The sequence below is a fragment of the Salmo salar genome, chromosome ssa13 (assembly GCF_905237065.1).
Source record: "Salmo salar chromosome ssa13, Ssal_v3.1, whole genome shotgun sequence".
NCBI classification, from domain to species: Eukaryota; Metazoa; Chordata; class Actinopteri; order Salmoniformes; family Salmonidae; genus Salmo; species Salmo salar.
Window position 1 is genome coordinate 80,750,323 of NC_059454.1, and position 19,073 is coordinate 80,769,395.

The 19,073-nt window shown below is 46.7% G+C and overlaps 1 protein-coding gene across 1 annotated transcript in view; it reads right to left on the bottom strand.

Moving 5' to 3' along the window:
• Positions 1-2,587: 2,587 nt before the first annotated feature.
• The window catches only part of LOC106567930 (nuclear receptor-interacting protein 1), a 62,502-nt gene continuing 46,016 nt past the window's right edge, over positions 2,588-19,073 (bottom strand). Inside the window, exons 2-3 of the mRNA XM_045692242.1 lie at positions 7,663-9,281; positions 2,588-7,604 (exon numbers count right to left, since the gene is read on the bottom strand). Coding sequence (XP_045548198.1) covers positions 4,929-7,604; positions 7,663-8,805 — 3,819 coding nt within the window. The 5' untranslated portion in view covers positions 8,806-9,281 and the 3' untranslated portion in view covers positions 2,588-4,928. The remainder of the gene's footprint in view (positions 7,605-7,662; positions 9,282-19,073) is intronic.

The following is a 19,073-nucleotide window of genomic DNA, read 5'->3' on the forward strand; positions in this document are numbered from 1 at the left end:
GTCCTGCCGATGCATGGAGAATCCCGCCAGCTCTATTATCCGCATCGTCGTTCAGCCATGACTCGGTGAAACATAAGATCTTACAGTTTTTAATGTCCCATTGGTAGGATAGTCTTGATCGTATATCATCCATTTTGTTTTCCAATGATTGCACGTTGGCCAATAGAACAGATGGTAGTGGAGGTTTACTCACTCGCCTACGAATTCTCAGAAGGCCGACCTCCGCCCCCTTTTCTCTGTCTTTTCTTCACGCAATGGTGACTTTAAAACAGTCACAGAGTTTAATGGGTGTGATGGGAGAAAACTGAGAATGGCTCAACAACACTGTAGTTACTCCACAATATTAACCAAATTGACAGAGCAAAAAAAAGGAAACCTGTACAGAATACAAATATTCCAAAACATGCATCCTGTTTTGCAACAAGGCACAACATTTTTTGGCAAAGCAGTTCACTTTTTGCCATGAATACCGTGTTAAGTTTTTGGGGCAAATCCAATGCTACACATTCCTAAGTTACATTACTGAGTTCAAGCATAGTGGTGGCTACATCATGTTATGGGTATGCTTGTAATTGTTAAGGACTGGGGAGTTTTTCAGAATAAAAAATAAACGTTTTCCTCTAGGATTTAAGCACAGGTAAAATCCTATAGTAAAACCTGGTTCAGTCTGCTTTCCACCAGACACTGGGAGATGAGTTGAATGTTTCTCAGTGGCTGAGTTACAGTTTTGACTTAAATCTGCCTGAAAATGGTTGTCTAGCAATGATCAACAACCAATTTGACAGAGCTTGAAGAATTCTGAAAACAATCATGGGCAACTGTTGCACAATCCAGGTGTGGAAAGCTCTTAGACTTACCCAGAAAAACTCACAGCTAATCACTGCCAAAGGTGTTTCTACAAATTATTGAATCAGGGGTGTGTAAATGACATATTTCTGTATTTCATTTACAATACATTTGCAAAAATTTCTAAATACATGTTTTCACTTTGTCATTATGGGTTAGGAAAAAAATATTTAATACATTCTGAATTCAAGCTGTAACACAACAAAATGTGGAAGGCACTGTAATTCAAGGGTGAGAGGTGAGAGATCTGCACGAACGCAGCCATCTACACAACTAGCCAACCAACTGGCGGCTAATTCAGCAATCACTATGCTAATGCATAAACAGCTAACTCTTGCCTTTCACCACAGTTGCTAAAGTTACCCGACACTCGCTAGCTAGCCAGCCATGACAAAAGCGCAAAAGAGTCGATAATATATTTGAAAGTGATAATACTTATTTATTCATGTTTACAGTATCAATTTCAATCAGGCACTGACGTTATCCACCTAAGAAACACAGATAACCCGGAAGCAGAATTGAAGCAAAAGCGCGAGCAATTGACCCTTGATAATTTTTATGCTGTGAGGATATTTACGGCATGTGTTATAAGCTTGAAGAAGTTCACCGTCAATCACAATCATCGATTGTGATCTATTTCACGCTGTGAGCTTTTTTAAATGACACCGGGAACTTGTTTTTGAGGCCTCTGACAAGCCTATGAGAAAAGACAAGTTCTCTTGACATCAAAAGGCCTTGTTTGACTCCATTTTATCATTGGTGACCTGCTGTGCTGCGTTCACATCCTGCTGGCCCCATGCTGAGGTCAGGAAATCAAACGGGGAAGCACAGACAAACAGCCGATTGTCAAGTTTTACACCTTGACCTCAATTTAAACTTGTGACTTGCCTCCTTTATGCTCACCGCTGTTATGGCAGTGGGAGGAAATGGAGGGGTTATTGGCAGTTCAGGGCTTGATAAGGATCTTGGGAGGGAGAAGTTCACCCAGGGGAAAGGTTACTGAGAGTTTAGAGTGTGCAGCCAGTCATGGGGAGGATTAAATAAAGGGGAAGCTAGTCAGGCTAGGGCTGCTGAGAAAACCAAGCAGGATTTCAAAAGTGCACTGTCTGCAGACGGACAAAAACCTGACTGTTCACCTAGTGGACTTCAACATTCAGGACCCAGGGACAAAGAAAGTTTGGGGTGAACTTCCTTTACCTTTAAAAAATCTCTCTCCTCTTTCTCTTCCTTCTCTTTCACTAAGGGCTGTTTTCTGTCCCTGAGCAGAGCTGCTGCTTCATGAAATGTCTGAAAACAGGATTTCAGGTTTTATGGCGAGAATATAATGTGATCTATTTTAGTCTGAGGAAGAAATGTGATGTGGATTCAGTTTCAAAGAGTATACCATGATGCATGCATCTAGGGCACATCTGCTGACCTCCACTCCTGTCCTCACTCTTTTCAATGCCTTTCCTGCCTTTGTGAAGATCTGGCAAAGAACTCAGAATCAAAGTTCTCTGAACTCAGAAAATAGATCACGTCCACATTACTCAGAATGGACTATGAATGAGGAAACTGAACAGCAACTGACTCGCACTGACACTGACCTTATGTGCGTGGGAATATAGAGCAATTTAAAACAAATAAATAAGAAACATTCAATGTGTGAGGAATAAACCATTAAATAAATAATATGAAATACAGTAGTAACATAATTACATATTATAGTTAGGGAAGGTGAAACAGGAGCATAACTCAGTCAAGCATTTTAGTACTTTATTTTGGAGATATCAGTGCAAATGAACACCAAAAAAAATTCAAACATAAAAAATGAAATAATGTTTCAGGTTGTCACATGGAAAAACGAAACACTTCTTTTTGCTACAAATGCATGTTTCAGATGCACGATGCACAATGATGATTGTACTTCATTCATCCGCTAAAACCCTCAAGCTCCGTCCATCCGAGCTCTGTCGTCAACCAGTAACAGAAAATAAAATCACAAAAATATTCAATGCACGTTTATTTTCACACGTTTTCTCCACTTGCTCAGCAGTCTGTGGTTATTTAGGGACTGTTCATGTTCTAAATGACCCTCTCTGTGATAAAAATACCTATTTTAAGACTTGACATTTTGCCCCATCACCAGTAGGGATACACAGGTAGTTCCCATGCGTCTGCATGCAACAGGCAGCAGTGAGGAGAGTCAGACAGTATTACACAACACGGCGCAAGATAGATTATCATTTACCACATAGAGACACATGCAAAGAACAAACCAACCAAAAAACGGGCATAGTATCCTCTGCCATTTGTATGTATGTACATTAATAGGCATTGAATTCATATTTACATTTTTCAGGGCATTAAAAACTAGGGTCATATATTTTTCTTCAACAATACAAAATAGTTATCTTTCATAATGAAAGTACTATTTACACAAATATGTTTAACCATTGTGAAAATGTTTTAATAATAGAAGAAACATCTACTTCATATGTATATGTATAAAAAAATATCACATGTAAGACTAAATGCATGACAGCAGTGTGTGAAACTGAAACCAGAAACAGTACAATCAAAATAAGGAGCTAGACATCAGATAAGCCCTCAAAAGACACCAAAAATGTCTCAATGATTCTTGGGTGGCAGGTTCACGTCATATCCTGCTGCTTTCAAATGTACCTGCGGTTTTCTCTTTATTTCCATGCAAATATTTAGACATTTTAATATGAGCTAAGAAACCGCAAAAAAAGTAAATGGTGTCCATAAAGCACGAGAATCAATAAACACAAAATAAACTTCACAAACTGTCAAATTCTCAACGGATAACAACACTGACAGTTTTTCATTACATGCCATAAACATATTATTTTTAAGGTCACCAAGAGCTAAACTTTGACAGTGCAAACTCAGGGGTACAGTATCAAATGAGACTGTATTATTTATTTCAGAATATTAATTTATATTTCAAAACCAAAATTAAGTATGTGTGAGAGAGCTGTGTTCATTTTGAATTCATTTGGAATGTAACAGTTATGCAGATACTGCAGTCTTTTAACTGTTGCTCCGAACCTGTATACAACTACTAACACCATCCACACACTCACTGTATGTCCCACAGGTAGGCTCGGCAAGGTTTTAAAATAACCTCTACTACTACTATTTAGTAATAGCTCTATTACCAGTTGTATTACCATCTATTAAGACAATGTTACCTTGCATTTGCACTGTCAAAACGAAGCCCCAACAAGTTCATTTCAGATCAAAGCAAAATGCAATGCGTTGTGACCACATGAGCCCAGTCTATCAGTTGACAGCCGACTCACTGATGATCAAAAACTTAAATCACACTTGAGGAGAAGTTACAGTAGCAACCAATACAGAGCATTCAAACAGAATGGAGCTCTAGGTACCTTTAGTAGATTTGATTAACATTGTTCACAAGGTTTTCCTTTAAAAATGTCTCTAACGTGTACATTTTAATGTACTGCTGTGCTTGCCCCGGTATGACTTTATTTAGAATCTGATCTAAAAGTGATGTTCTCTGTTAATCTAAAAAATAAATAAATATGCAGTGAACTGAGCGCTAACATTTTTGGAGTCATCAATAATAAATGTAGCTGGAAATGTTCTTCATCAATGTTTTACGAGTAGCAACAAAGAGGACACAGAATAGTGATATGTGTGCAATACAGGCACAAATCATAGGAGTAAAATGAATGGTGCCTTCTTTCAATCATTTGAGAACGTGAAATACATACTGTATGGAAATCACCAGTGGGCAATGTTAAAATTCGACGATTATTTTGGTGCACATAATTTGACATTCTGTTGAAGTAGAGCTATATCGTACCACCCATCCTGTAACCTGAGCCATCTAGAATTATGATACAATAATGAAACGAATGCTTTGAACTCATTTTCTCTGTTCTTCTCTTTCAAAATCCTCAATCCTGCATTACTTGCTGTTACTTCTTCTCATTAAACTACAAATGAATTTGGCAAGTCAGTAAAAAAAGGAAGAAAAAAAAAACATTGCGATCTTTTCCCCCTTGTGTCATTTTTATGTTTTAGTTCATAAAAGTCATTAGTTCATAAAACTACCATTTATCAGATGAGTCGCTCAGCCTATAGTTCTTGTGACTGTGCTTGTCGTTGTTGTAGGGAGGGGACAGGGAGGAGTGCTGGGTGGAGGTGGTGGTGGAGCTCAGTCTGTGGTTGTAGGCATCATTGCTGTTAGTACCCGGCTCCTCCTTCACCCTCACCCCCCCTGGCACTAACCCCTGGGTCCCCTCTGCCTGGTCCCTCCCCTCCCTCCTCAGCTGAGCGCTGCCTTTCTGCAGCATGTAGTATAGGATGGGGTTGGAGCGGGTCAGCCGGGGGGAGTCTGGGCTCGAATCAGAGCCCTCCTCCTCCCGGTCCCGACCTGCCCACCGCCCTGGGCTCTCCGGCTCCCGTTTCACTGGAGTGGGGTCCCGTTTGGGCGAGTCCTGGTGGGGTGGGAGGGCTGTGTGGCGCCCCCAGGGGGAGCGTTGGCTGCTGTCCCCTGTTGGGGGGGTTGGCTGCGGTCTGAGGTGGCTGGGGGACCCTGAACTGAGGGAGTTATGGGGGTTGGGGTGGTGCCAGGGCAGGGTAGGCAGGTTGAGGAGGTTGTGGTGATTGTAGCCCGGCTGATTGAGGTTAAGGACGCTCCCATTGGCTTTACCATTGGCCTGCAGGACAGAGGGGCTGGGCCCGCCCCGGGGATGCTGGGACAGCTCCTTCAGACAGTTGTCAGACAAGAGCAGCTGTTTGAGCACATTGAAGCCCCGGCTCTCCCTAGGGAGGAGAGCTTCACTGCTGGGGCTCTTGGCTGGGGTCTCTTCCACTTTAGGGCCCCTCAGGGCTCTGTGGTAGTCAGGCTCCTCCTGTATTTGCTTATGGACCAGGCTGTGAACCAGGCTGCTGTGGCTGTAGCTGCCTCCACTGTCCACCACTGCCCGCTGAGGGCTGCTATTGTTCAGGCTCTCAGCCAGCTCCGAGCAGAGCCGTCTCTTTTTAGGGCTGGGCCCCTGGTGGTGGTAGTCTCCCTGCTCCTCCTTTACATGGACAGGGCTGGGCCGGCGATCTGTTTGTAGTTGTGCAGCGCTGGTATAGTAGGTAGCGCTCTGCTGTTTTAAGAGCTGGCTCAGGAGACCATATTTAGCAATGACTTCAGTGGGCCGGGGCTCTGTTTTTAGGTCCTGCTGGGGTTCAGAGAATGGGTTATGCCTGTAGTTATACCCTGCTCCTCCTCCCCGTCTCTTTTGGCTCGTCACATCCTCACACACAGCAGAGGACAACAGGTCCAGGCCCTCCTCCCCCGGTTCAGTTTTGACCTTCATGTCTGCTGCCGTGGGCCCGTTGGAGTTGTCACAGATGACAGAAGTGCCAGGGGGCTTCTCATAGCAGCCCCCTGCCGCCGTCTCCACACTGCCCCTCCCACCAGACCTGTCTCTGTGGGTGGCTGAGGCCACGGAGGAGGTAGAGGAGGAACCTGCTCCCAGCAGGAGCTGCAGCACCGTGCGACGCTCTAGAAGATTCTCAATCTGGGATGCGGGGGGCGACACTTCCCCCCAACGGCTGAACGACGGTGTGCCGCTGCCTGAGGGCCCGTCTGAGAGGGGGGTACATGTTGTGTTCCTCTGGATGGGGGCGTTGAGCCTCTCCAGCAGGGCCAGAGGCCTGCCACCACCCACCTCCAGATCCTGGCTGGGTACTTTGCTGGGAGCCATGGGTGGGGAGGGTGAGGCGGTGCCGCATTGGGCCAGGTTCTGTAACAGTTTGCTGGCGCTGAACGCCGGCTCAGTTGCAGCTTTCTCAACAGGGAAGGGTTTAGACTTACATAGATCCAGAGGGCTAGACTGGACATAGGGAGAGGGGTAGGAGAACGGGGACGGGGTGCTGCTGGGGTCTCGGCTGAGAGAGTACATGGGAAGGCCTGGGCCTGGTCTGTCCAGAGGGCTTTGTATCCTGACTTCCTCCCAGGGGGCCAGTGATTTAAGTGGGACCCGTGACAGACTGGACAGAGTTGCGTCATGCTGCAAATCTGGATTAACCACAATTTTGTTTACCTTGTCATTATTCCTGCGCTCCAGAAGGAGCTGCATGAGAGTGACCTTGGGCTGGGATTTAAGGTCTGGGCTCATTTCAAGCTCCTTCTTAACCTGGGTGACCTTTGGCCCGGAGGGATCCGGCTTCCACTTGTTTAGAAGGGACTCAGTAAGTTTGTCTAAGGATGAGGACGAGGAGGAACAGAAAGTGGTGGAGGAAGAGAAGAGAACGGTAGAGGAGGAAGAGAAAGTGGTAGTGGAAGAGGAAAAGACAGTTGGGGCAGAGGAAAAAACAGCAGAAGAAGAGTTGGAGGAGAAAGCAGTAGAAGAGGAGGAGTAAGAAGCAGAGGTGGAGGAGGAGGTGGCTTTAGGCCTGGTCTCTGGAGCTCTGGTGCTGGCCCTGCTCCTCATAGAGAGGTCAATAGGAGAGCAGCTGGAGAAGGAGATCTCTGCATCGCTGCAGCTCTCCTCTCTCTTGGCCAGGCTTTTCTCCTGGACAGAGCACTCACTGTCAGAGGTGACCGAGGAGCCGCGGCTGGCAGGCAGGACCCCGCAGTCGTCCTCCAGGTGCCCGTTCTTAGTCAGCTGCTTCTGGTTGTTGTGGTTGTTGAGGAGCAGCAGGAGCAGGCTGCTACAGGTCTGGGGGGGCCTGGTGGAGCGCGAATCAAATCCCCGTTTCTCCCTAGTGGGGGTTTGGGGTTGGGTCTGGGGTGTTGGGGGTGAGGGGCAGAGGGGGGGGGGTTGGGTGTGGTGAGCTGTGGACTGGCAGCAGAGAAGAGGGGCTCCGCTGGCTGGAGCTGGAGTTTAGTGCCAGTCGGGGGAGTGTTGTTGTCGTTGTCCCCTTTTGGGTGGTTAAGGAGCTTAGCACGTCTAGGGTGGTGGTGGCGCTAGTGGGCGGAGCATCTCCTGTGCTGAGCGGTCTCTTGTCCTGGGTCTGCTGCGTTGCCATGGCGGCCAGCCTCTCGCTGGCCGAGTGTCCAGAGAGCTGGGCCTTGAGGGCGTGCTCCCGGGAATACTGCTGCAGGTGGGCCTCACTGGATAGCAGAAGGGCCAGCTGACTGCAGGCCACACTGGGCTTGGGAGAGGGGGCAGGGCTGGAGCGGATCTTCACCAGGTTGGCCACAGCCTTGAGCCGTTCAGCACAGGACACAGCATCAGTGGCAGCAGCAGCAGCAGTGGGGGCGGAGGGAGGCGTGCTGCTCTGCACCGAGCGGGGGGACTCACAGGGCCTTTCCTGGCTGTGGCCGTGGCTGTGGCCTCGCCGGCTATAAGGCGTGCTGCTGTGGTTCTGCAGCTTGGTCTTCCTCATCAGGCCCTTGAGGCGGCTGGAGGCCATTCCGTAGCAGGGGAGCTGCTCCTTGTCTGCAGGAGGAGGGGGATCGGTGGGCGGGGAGTGCTCACTGGGGGGTTTGGTGGACTGCTGCGACATGGCCACACTCTGCAGTCTGGAGCTGAATGACTGGAGCAGGGAGGCCAGCAGTGTGCTCTCCCCAGCGTGAGGAGAGCCCTCCAGGGCCCCGTTTTGCAGGCCTCCTTCTCCTCCCTGGCCATTCAGCTCCACAGGGGGAGAGCTCAGCCTCTGGGCCCCAGGCTCGTTCCAGGGCCCTGAGCGGAGCAGCCGGGCCTTCTTCAGGTTCTGGGAGGCCCCATGGTGCAGTTTGGGACCGTTCCCATTGCCGGCCTTCTGAACAGCGGCAATAGCAGGGCTGTGGCTGGGCAGCTGGAAGGGCCGGGCCGCCTTGTTGACCTGCTCCATCTGGTTGCCGTGCCCGTGGGGAGCCTCCGATCTCCGGGTTGCCGTGGCCCCAGGCCCAGCCGCCACGGGATGCATCAGTAAACCTTCCAGATAAGTTAGAACAGCTGAATCCGTGTGTGTCTCAGGGCCAGGCTCCTCCCCATGAGTCATGTTCAATACTAGGATCCCCCTCGTATGGTTCAGCACTGCTACTGGGAATAACAAGTTCCACTAGGTCATCAGGTACAGTACTTCCAGATATTGATAAGAGGTGAGGATGCACATGGGCAGGTTCTAGAGTATTTTACAGGTTCTGGATTCCACTGGCTCAATGTACAGTATTCCCTTCTCCACAGTGGAAAATGACACTAACACAAAGAAACTGTGGCCATGACGGGAGCCATTTAGGGGCTCTCACCCAGCAATCACTGGCATTCCTGTGTGCCTGTGACACCGGATGCTCCCAGAATGCCCGGGTACAAGCTTATGCAGCGAACGGTGAGGAACGAGGAGTCAGCGGGTTTCACCACCACAGTGATTTTGATGCATTCCGTGGTTGTGGATGTTTCGGATGTCTGTCTGTCAGGAAGCCTTGGGGCGGTTCTCTCTGTGGTGCCTTTCTGCTCTCCTGATCTCAGAGGGGGGACCTACGTGAGCAGAGAGAAGAGAGAGACAGACAGAGAGAGAGAGAGAGAGGGAAGAGAAAGAGAGAGAGGGAAGAGAGAGCGAGAAAGAGGGAGAAAGCGAGAGATGGGGAGAGAGAGAGTAACAGCGTGAGAAGCAGAGACTACATCACGGCAGCACTACATCACATTCATTTCAACACCTTGTCCACCATGCCTGTTACTTGGCAACATTTCAGTTTGACTGCACATGGTAACCCCTAATCCCTGTGTCTTTTTTTATTTAAACCGAATCAATGACAACAAATGTAGATTAGGGTCAGATTTTATTCAAATTTTTTAATTCAAGCCCACTACCTCGAAAACATTGGTCTTCAAGCTGTAAGGCCCATCGTTGCAGTGCGTCTGCGCTGTCTTTCAAAAGTGAAGGGCCTGTGAGAGCTGTGAATCATTTCTTATACAGCTTGTCATTTGAGTGGATTATCCCCCCTCCCTCCCTACTACCACTCCTCCTGCACTTGAGCACCTCACACTACCCTGCCTCCGTTTTCTCACACACACACACACACACACACACACACACACACACACACACACACACACACACACACACACACACACACACACACACACACACACACACACACACACACACACACACACACACACACACACACACACACACACACACACCAGTGCCGCAGAGGATATAGTGGCTCAGTGCTCTCCCACTTGGGTAAAGTCCTGGCTGCCCTGGTGCCTATGGAGAGCACTGGCCTTATCACCACCTGCCTCAGTTGATCCCTGTCTGGACAAGATATGGACCCACACTTCAGCTCTCATTGTCAATGACATGAGCCCTGAAGGTATTCCACAAAACCAGAACTGCATTGACTTGACATGAGCCCGGTTATTATGTACAAAGCCAGCACAGGTTTCCTCAGTACTGACACTGGCCTCCACAGAGAAGAGACAGGATATGGCTCGGTCGAGCTGCCAGGTGTGTGTGTTTTTGTGTTTGTTTATGTGTGTGTGTGTGTGTGTGTGTGTGTGTGTGTGTGTGTGTGTGGATCCGGTGCACCTGTCACACTGTGGCTGTGCCACTGTCAGGAGGGCAAGACACTGACACTCAGGCGACTGACCACTGTTGTCAGTTGACATGGCAATGTCCTAAGAGACCCGCAGTGTGAACCCTGTCAGGCTGGTCTCCATGGTTACAGGCCACGTCACACAGTCAGAGCCGTGGCCCATCAGGGTTAATTAATACAGAGAGTTTCCACCTCCACCTCAGCTGCCTTCCTGCTTGCCTGCCTGACTCCCAACGTCTCTCCCTGAAGCTGCCTGCCTGCCCTACCTTTGGCGTGACTCACCGGAAGGACGACATACAGGGTCACAACGACAGGAGTCAGGATAGTGAAGCCCTTGATTACAATGAGGCCCTTGATTTTGATGAAGGTCATAGATGATGCTGTCTAACCTAAATAATATGGGTCGCAACGAAAGGACAGATAGGATTTAGCCTTATTCCTTAATTATGGAGGTCAGTGATGATGCAGACTAACCGTGGTACAGGACAGTATAGCCCATCATAATGACTGGAGGTCAGTGATGATGCAATCAGTCTAACCTATATATTAATATGCGTAATGAAGCAGCTAGGATCAACAACAGCACAGTAGGCTGTCTATAATCTGAGTGAAATCCATCTCATGGGATGGCCCAGGTCCACAGGTTGGCACAACTGTAATGTCCACCAAAGTGCAACCTTGAAAATAATGGAATTAGTTGTGGGATAACAGTTGATCAGCTAGCCCAACTGACAGCCTGCAATGAAATACTAAGGATGGAACAAGAAAAGGAAAGGAACCCCAGCCTGTAACTCAAGGTTTTAAGGAACACGTCTGGGAACACGTCTGGCCAAGGAACACGAATGGCCAAGATCAGAAATTATTTAATTGAGATTGGCCAATCAGCATCGATTACAGTTCAAGGCTAGCTTTATGCTGTTGACCCAAATCTGACCACAACAAAAGCCAACCTGCTCACCCCCTGGACTGAAGCGACAGACCATCTGACGTCTACTGTCCTGCTAATCTTAGATGGCAGGATTAGGTCTATTTTCCCGCCATGCTGGCCGACCCGAGGGCTTAACTCAATTAAAAAAGGAACACAATGAATGCTTTTGGTAGGAGCAGTAAACACGTAAATACATGTGTACCGTCAAGTTAACATAGTCACTTGTGTGTGTGTGTGTCAGTGTTTAACTATACTGGAATAGTAAACAAATAAAAATTTGACCAACTGGGGACATTTTAATATTCCCCACAAGGTCAAATGCAATTTGTTGGGGGTTTAGGGTTAAGGTTAGAATTCGCGTTAGGGTTAGAATAAGGTTTAGGAGCTAGGATTAGTTTTAGAGTTAGGAGCTAGGGATAGGTTTAGGTTAGGTTTTCCGGTTTGAATGGGACTGAATTGTGTGTCCACACAAGATTAGTTGTCGAGACTGTGTGTGTGTGTGTGTGTGTGTGTGTGTGTGTGTGTGTGTGTGTGTGTGTGTGTGTGTGTGTGTGTGTGTGTGTGTGTGTGTGTGTGTGTGTGTGCTTGTGCTTGTGTGTGTGTGTGTGTGCGCTTGTGCTTGTGCTTGTGCTTGTGTGCTTGAGAATCAGACCATGGAAAAAATTCCACAAATGCGAAAGACCCTGAAAATGAACTGGCATTCTGGCCTACATACTTTCAGCATGTTCAAAACCGGACATATTCCCGGCTGGTGGCAAGGTATTTTAGGCTTGACATTGAGCTTGTCTATAACCCATCAAAATATAATAATCAACTGGAAATAAAATGTAATAAAGGGTTACAAGGCCCCTAAAGTGGACTGTATTCCTAATGTAAATCTAAGTGTAGGTAGGTGCCCTGTCCTGTCTGTGGATAGGTGGGGTTGGTAGGAACTTTGTGAAGGACAGGGCCCTTGACAGCAGCCATGACAGAGGTAAAAAAGGCCTGGAATTGCAGGGGCAGCACTGTGCACTGTGAACAAATAAATGACCTTAATATATGGAGCCTGTCATCTAAGCCTAGCCCCTAAAGCCCAGACCCCCCTCTGCTTTCAGGAGCAGCACAGGCGATACGGGCGTGTGTATTACTATTACATTATCTCGCCTGGTGTATATATTGAAAATGACCTTACGCATCTGTTAACATGTCATATCATTCCTGGCCCCCAAAACATGACCCCTCTCCCCATCTCCATGGTGAGACACCAGAGGGCCAATGAGCCACCCTCCACCGACTCCAGTTACCGTGGTGATTATCCATTATCTTTGACAATGTCACGCAATGACACCTAAACGCATTCTAAAGTGATTTTTACTACAGTGGCCATGGGCGAAAGGGAAGACAGCTATGGAGACAAGAGCTTTATCATCCCCCTGACTGACTGGTCGCTCTCCTCCTCTACTTTCTGCTTTCCTCTCCTCCTTTCTCCTCCCCTGTACTCCTCTCCACTTTCCTCCCCTTCTCTTTGCTTCTCTTCTCTCCTTTCTTCTCCTCCTCTTTCCTTCCTCTCCTCTTCTCTCCTACCCTCCTCTCTATTTTTCACTCCTCTTCTCCTCTCTCCTCTCCACTCTCTCTCTCTCCACCGTTTCTCCAGAAGCACTAGGAACAGGAAGTTCAGTGCACATCAGCCATTTCATCTGTGGAATAACCAGAAAACTGGAATGAATACGACACGATGCAGATGTCAGGGATTAGATATCCAAGCCTGACCTTCAATCCCCCTCACTCATCCCCCTCACTCATCCCCCTCACTCATCCCCCTCACTCATCCCCCTCACTCATCCCCCTCACTCATCACCCTCACTCATCCCCCTCACTCATCCCCCTCACTCATCCCCCTCACTCATCACCCTCCCCACCCTCCTCAAAATGAGAGTTTCCTAAATGACCTTCATTGTCAGGAATGGTAATCCATTTAAGCCATTTAAAATGTATGAGTCAAAACAAAAGAATTAAAAAGGGGAAGAGCCACAGGAGCAGGCAGTTAAAGTCAAGGTCATTCACACCGCCCAGGCTTTCCACTTGACGCAACAGCTGGTGTCCATGCAAAGCTCTGGGCGTTAATAAAAAGTGACAATGCAGCCCGAGCGGTGTGTATCACTAACGTCTGACACCAGCCTGGCAGATGTGTTCTCCCTGCATTAAAGGGGAGTCAAGGTTAAAGGAATTTAAAAGGAGAGGCGATGCCTAAACACTATTATATCATGTAATCTGCAGGCCAGCCTGCTGCACATACTCAACAGGGTACCTCACTTACACATGCAGCGTGACGGCCATTTGTAAATTCAATATGGCCCGGGCCTGACATGATTAAATAAGACAAAAAGCCAACCTGACCAAATGCAATTGTTCAAACTGGGAACACAAGTGAACTTGCACACAGTGGGAAAGTCAAATTAAAAGCTCTGTCTAACCTTGGCAGAGGTAAACAAGAGAATAACATGCTACTGAACAGCGTGAGACCACAACCAAAGACTATGTTAGAGATAAGTAAATCAGGACCAAGTAACAAGGAAAACACACAAGCACGCACGCGGACACACACACACAGACACACACACAAGAACTAGGGCACTCTGACCCAATTCTAAGGCCGCATTGACCAAACAACTCATGCATAGTGCACACACTCCCACATGCTCTCACACGCCGCACGCACGCACGCACGCACGCACGCACGCACGCACGCACGCACGCACACACACACACACACACACACACACACACACACACACACACACACACACACACACACACACACACACACACACACACACACACACACTACAGAAAAAAGGAACTCCATTGGTCCCAGGCCTCCCACAGTGAAAACATTGAAATTCACTTTTATTAATCTGCTTGCATCACATGGAAGTGTTTAACCATTTTCTTTTAAGGACAACCAGAGCTACAAGTAGAAGACAAAACTATTTGACACAAAACAGTTGCATTCATGAGTTTTATAGACAAATGAGGTCCACATAGCAAAACATGATAAAACATCTATTTAAAAGAATGCTGTCTCTATATAAATTGTTTGCCCAGTGTGTAATTAATATATAATATAGTTAGCGACAACTGTGTGAATTTTATAGTTCGTGACACAACTATGTGAGCTTATTAGAGTATTATAGACACAATGATTTCCTATGATCTTCTATGTAGAAGAATCTCTTCCCTTCTAACGACTCGTGTGGCTTGTGAGCGTCATAGTCATAGAAGCATAGTCAGAGTCTCAAGTTTTTCATAGTGAGGTCATAATAGTTTGAAGCTCAATTAGTTCAGACTTTACAGACATTTATGTGAGAAGAACTGTTTTTGTTTCCGCCCTTGCTCACAAACACCGCTCTAGCGAATGGTTTGTATCAGCAGATGCAGAAGACATAGATAAATCCAATGCAACAACCTAGCAATCCGTAGCTCAAACACACAATGTTTAAAAGGGGTTAGAATTCCAAAACGCACCGACATTACCGTGGGACTCAAAACCACAAAGCTGTACTTCGTCCACACTCTAAACACACACCATCCCGTTGAAACAGCCATACTCCCCAGTCTAACATGTGAATATGAACATTGCGTGATGACCTAACACTAACATCACTGTCTGACTAAACATGAACCGAACAGAGTTCCCCAGTTACAGTTCTTGGCCTATTTCAGTGTCAGGCCTTGACGAGAGGAGAGGGGGGTTTAACTTCTGTACACATCAGTACAAAGAGTTCTCGGTGGGACAACAGAAAATAATTCATGCACATTGATGAGTCATCTAAGCGATTCAGAGCCTAGCAGACTGGCAGGATGATCAGAGGGGAGGACAGCCAAATCCAGACGACCCTGGATGATATCACTCTTTCCCCACTGTGCCCTGGCCTGCATGGATGGCCTGCATGGATGGCCTGCATGGATGGCCTGCATGGATGGCCTGCATGGATGGCCTGCATGGATGGCCTGCATGGATGGCCTGCATGGATGGCCTGCATGGATGGCCTGCATGGATGGCCTGCATGGATGGCCTGCATGGATGGCCTGCATGGATGGCCTGCATGGATGGCCTGCATGGCCCTGGGTCCACAATAGAACAGCAAGGCTATCAAAATGTTTGTGTCCATAGTAAATATTTGTGTGGTGGTGGAAGACCCACCCAAGGGCTATTTCCTGAGAGAGAGAGGGCTGGGGAATTAGTGTGTTGATTAAAACACACACGCACACATTCCCATATCTTAATGAGCTGTGGCCGCTACCAATCTATACCAATTCATCCCTATTGGGCAACCATGCTATTCTTATGCTATCATTGTCTATTCAAAATAGACACCAAAAAATCCCCACCCCAAAGCAACAAGCCATTTTCCATGGGAAGCGGCCTCAGCTGAGGGTGATTGAGGTTGGAGGAACTGGAAGCCAGAACAGCTGATTAGCCCAGGGCCATGAAGCCAAAGGACACATCTAGTCATCTAGAAGCCCTTTGAAGGTATTGAACCAGACCACTGGGCTGGCGATCATGATGATAATGGCTGAGGTAAATAGGCCACTTTCCCATTGAAATCATCTGTCCCTCCTTGTGTCAGGCTGCTGCTACTGCCCAGAACATTGGCTACTAAACCATGCTAAAAAACCCTGGCCTTTAATGAACAATTTCCATAATATCCTTGGCTTCCATCCTAAACAGCTCCCTCTCTCTCTCTGTGGGAGTCAGCAGCATAGGTCTTTATTGGTTTAAAGGAGTAGTCTGCTGATTATAGGATGAGTAATTATGGGATGCTTTGTGAATAGGATGGCCATCCTGTGACAGAGGACTAAGTGACAAAAAAAGAGGGAACATCTTTGCATTCTCGCCCATCGTTTCACAATTCATAATGCCTCCAGTGACCTACTTCGCCAGGAGTCTTTCAATCATTCTAATGTTTCTGCCCACAGTGAGCTCTGGGAATGGCAGGGTGGGGCATGATTTGGGTACAATGGGCTATATCATTTCTCTTTCCACCATTCTACTTTTTCTGTTTCTTGATACAACTAAGAATATCATCTCATTCAGAGTAACACAATTAAACGCAAATCTTTAATCAATTAAGTGCACTTAACCCACTAAAGGAAACAACAACTATGCATAACCTTTTGGGAGAAAATTTCAGGCAGGCAGGCAGGCAGGCAGGCAGGCAGGCAGCAGCAGCAGCACCAATCTAGTTGTCAGGCCAGAAGCCAACATATGCCAATAAACATCCCAGGACACCTCAACACGATTAGGACTACACATACCCCTGGAGCTCTAAGCCAGATCCAGTACTCCTTGTGCTCAGACCCGGCGCCAGAACGAATCAGTTAGATGGGCCTTTGAATTCCATAGGGGGGCACGTTTTCTCACAGGACCTCCTTTGTGTGCACGCAATATTTGAAATGGCTGTAATAGTAAAGACCATAGGCAGCTTGTGAGTTTCAAGTTTGGGGAAGCTTACTATTTATCCAACCATTTCTACCGATCTGCTTGGCAGTTATGATTATTTCTATATGCGCATTTTCTTGGAACAGTTTCATTTCAATAATAACTTTTTTGTTTCTCAAAATCATTGTCTCGTGGTTAATCATAAAAATCTGAAGTAAAATGATAAAAATCTCAAAGTTAAAATGAAACTATGCCGAGGGCACTAGCCTCTGCCATATGGACAAACTGATACACTGTGATCCATTAGAGGCTAAAGAAATGAGAGCATAGAAGTCAGCGATGCAGCAGTAAGTCTATAACGTTCATCGTCTACTAAGTAAAATACATAGGCTTAAAGCTGACAAATAAAAACAGTAGAAAATATCCTGATGAAAATTCTGGTTCTTTCAATCACATTCATCTCTCTATTCCACCTGTCTGCCTCTCTTTTATCTGTCTTGACTTGAGCTACTGCTAGTGAAGTGCAACACTGTATCAAATCATCACTTGGTCTGGCCTGATGCTGTCTCTTGCGAACTTCTAACATTGTATCAACTAGCCTATTCTGGGCCCTGAAAATGTCCTGCGCCAGTGAGCTCAGGACAGAAAGCTGTTTTTTATGGCATTTCCACTGGATATATGGGACCATCAGATCATGATATTTTGCTCTTTCCCACGGCTTGGTGATTATCGAGGCTAGAAGTGTTGGAAAGATTCAAATGCTGTGGAACTATCATTCGCAGTGGATGCTAAAAGACTGACTTTGTTGACTTGTATGAGGCGAAGAAAAAATGTGTGGTGTACGTGGTTGAGTTAAGACAATCAGAATCAGACATTGCCAAATGGGCACTTTCCTACATACGCATGCATTCTGGAGAGAGACACACCATATCTTCACCACACACCCCTCCCCTTCTTCTTGATGCAACATTTTAAATTACACTCAAGACACATTATCTTCACACATATTTTAGATGCTTTTCACTGACAGCCGCAACTCAATCAGCTAGACCTATTACCACGTGCACTACCCAAATTGCGGGCTTCCCAAACACACTTGTGATTTGAAACAATCCACAGCAAAACATTTTTAAAGAAGCTAATGATCCTCTGTGGCTGTCATGCTCCTTGGTGAAGTATTTTGAATGATTTGTTTTAGACAGGAGTAATTATATAATTTTGGCCAAATATCAATTAACTTTAGGACAATCCAGCATCCCGACAGTGCACTGTGCACGAGCAAACTTTCCTTTCCAATTCGCAAGAGGCTGGAACCAAAGATCTGTATATAATGACGAGATGCTCATGTCTCCGCCCTAACAATAAGAGTATTTGTCCCAAGGGGGCGAAGGCAGGCGACAAGCTTAGGTCTGCATATTATTCCCATGGAGGGGAGCTGTTTCGCTCAATCGGATGCTTTAACTGAGATTGATGCATCTTTCTGTTGGAGAGCGTCTCAGTCAAATAAATGATAAATATTTAAATATTTTATTTGGACGGGCAAGGAGGTACGGCGGGCCAGGCCCCCTAAGGCCCGCCCACAATGCCAGCCCTGCTTGTGCTACAGCTTGAGCTAAACCACAAACACTTCAGTGCTATTATACTACAGTACTTCTGCTAGCAAGCTAGTAGCTACACATCCCTCCATACTGTCCTGATCAGGGTTAGGGCTCATTTCCGTTTTAATTCAGGAAGTGAATAGAAAATTACAGTTCAAGAATGTGAAAAATCCTCACTGAAACCAAATGGCACTTTTAAATTGTAGAATTGGGAATCTGAAATGAATCACCTGAATGTAAATTAAATTGATCTCAACTCCAGGGCTGTAGGCCATAACACCATGTCCCCTCTCTCCCTGCCTCCTCTACACTGACTGAAGGGTCTAACTGGCTAACAACACACACGCGCGCGCACACACACACACACACACACACACACACACACACACACACACACACACACACACACACACACACACACACACACACACACACACACACACACACACACACACACACACAGTGTGTTCCAGTTACTAGTAACAAGTAAGCACTCATTGAAGCACTGCAGTGTGCAGGACAGTACAGGCCTTCAACTTGAGTTACTCAATGAGAGGGGGCAGCACTGAGCTAGCCTGCAACGTCACTTCCTGGAGTACCTTAACCGACTTCATTTGGCTTTAATGCGCTATTAAGTCTTCACATAAGAATGAATTGTGTCACCTGATCAAGTGGTTTTCCATTTATATATACAGTCATTGGCACCAATCCACCATCATCACTTTTACTTTTTAGTAATGGAAGCAGACTAGGCTATGTAGTGATACATACAGTAGAAAG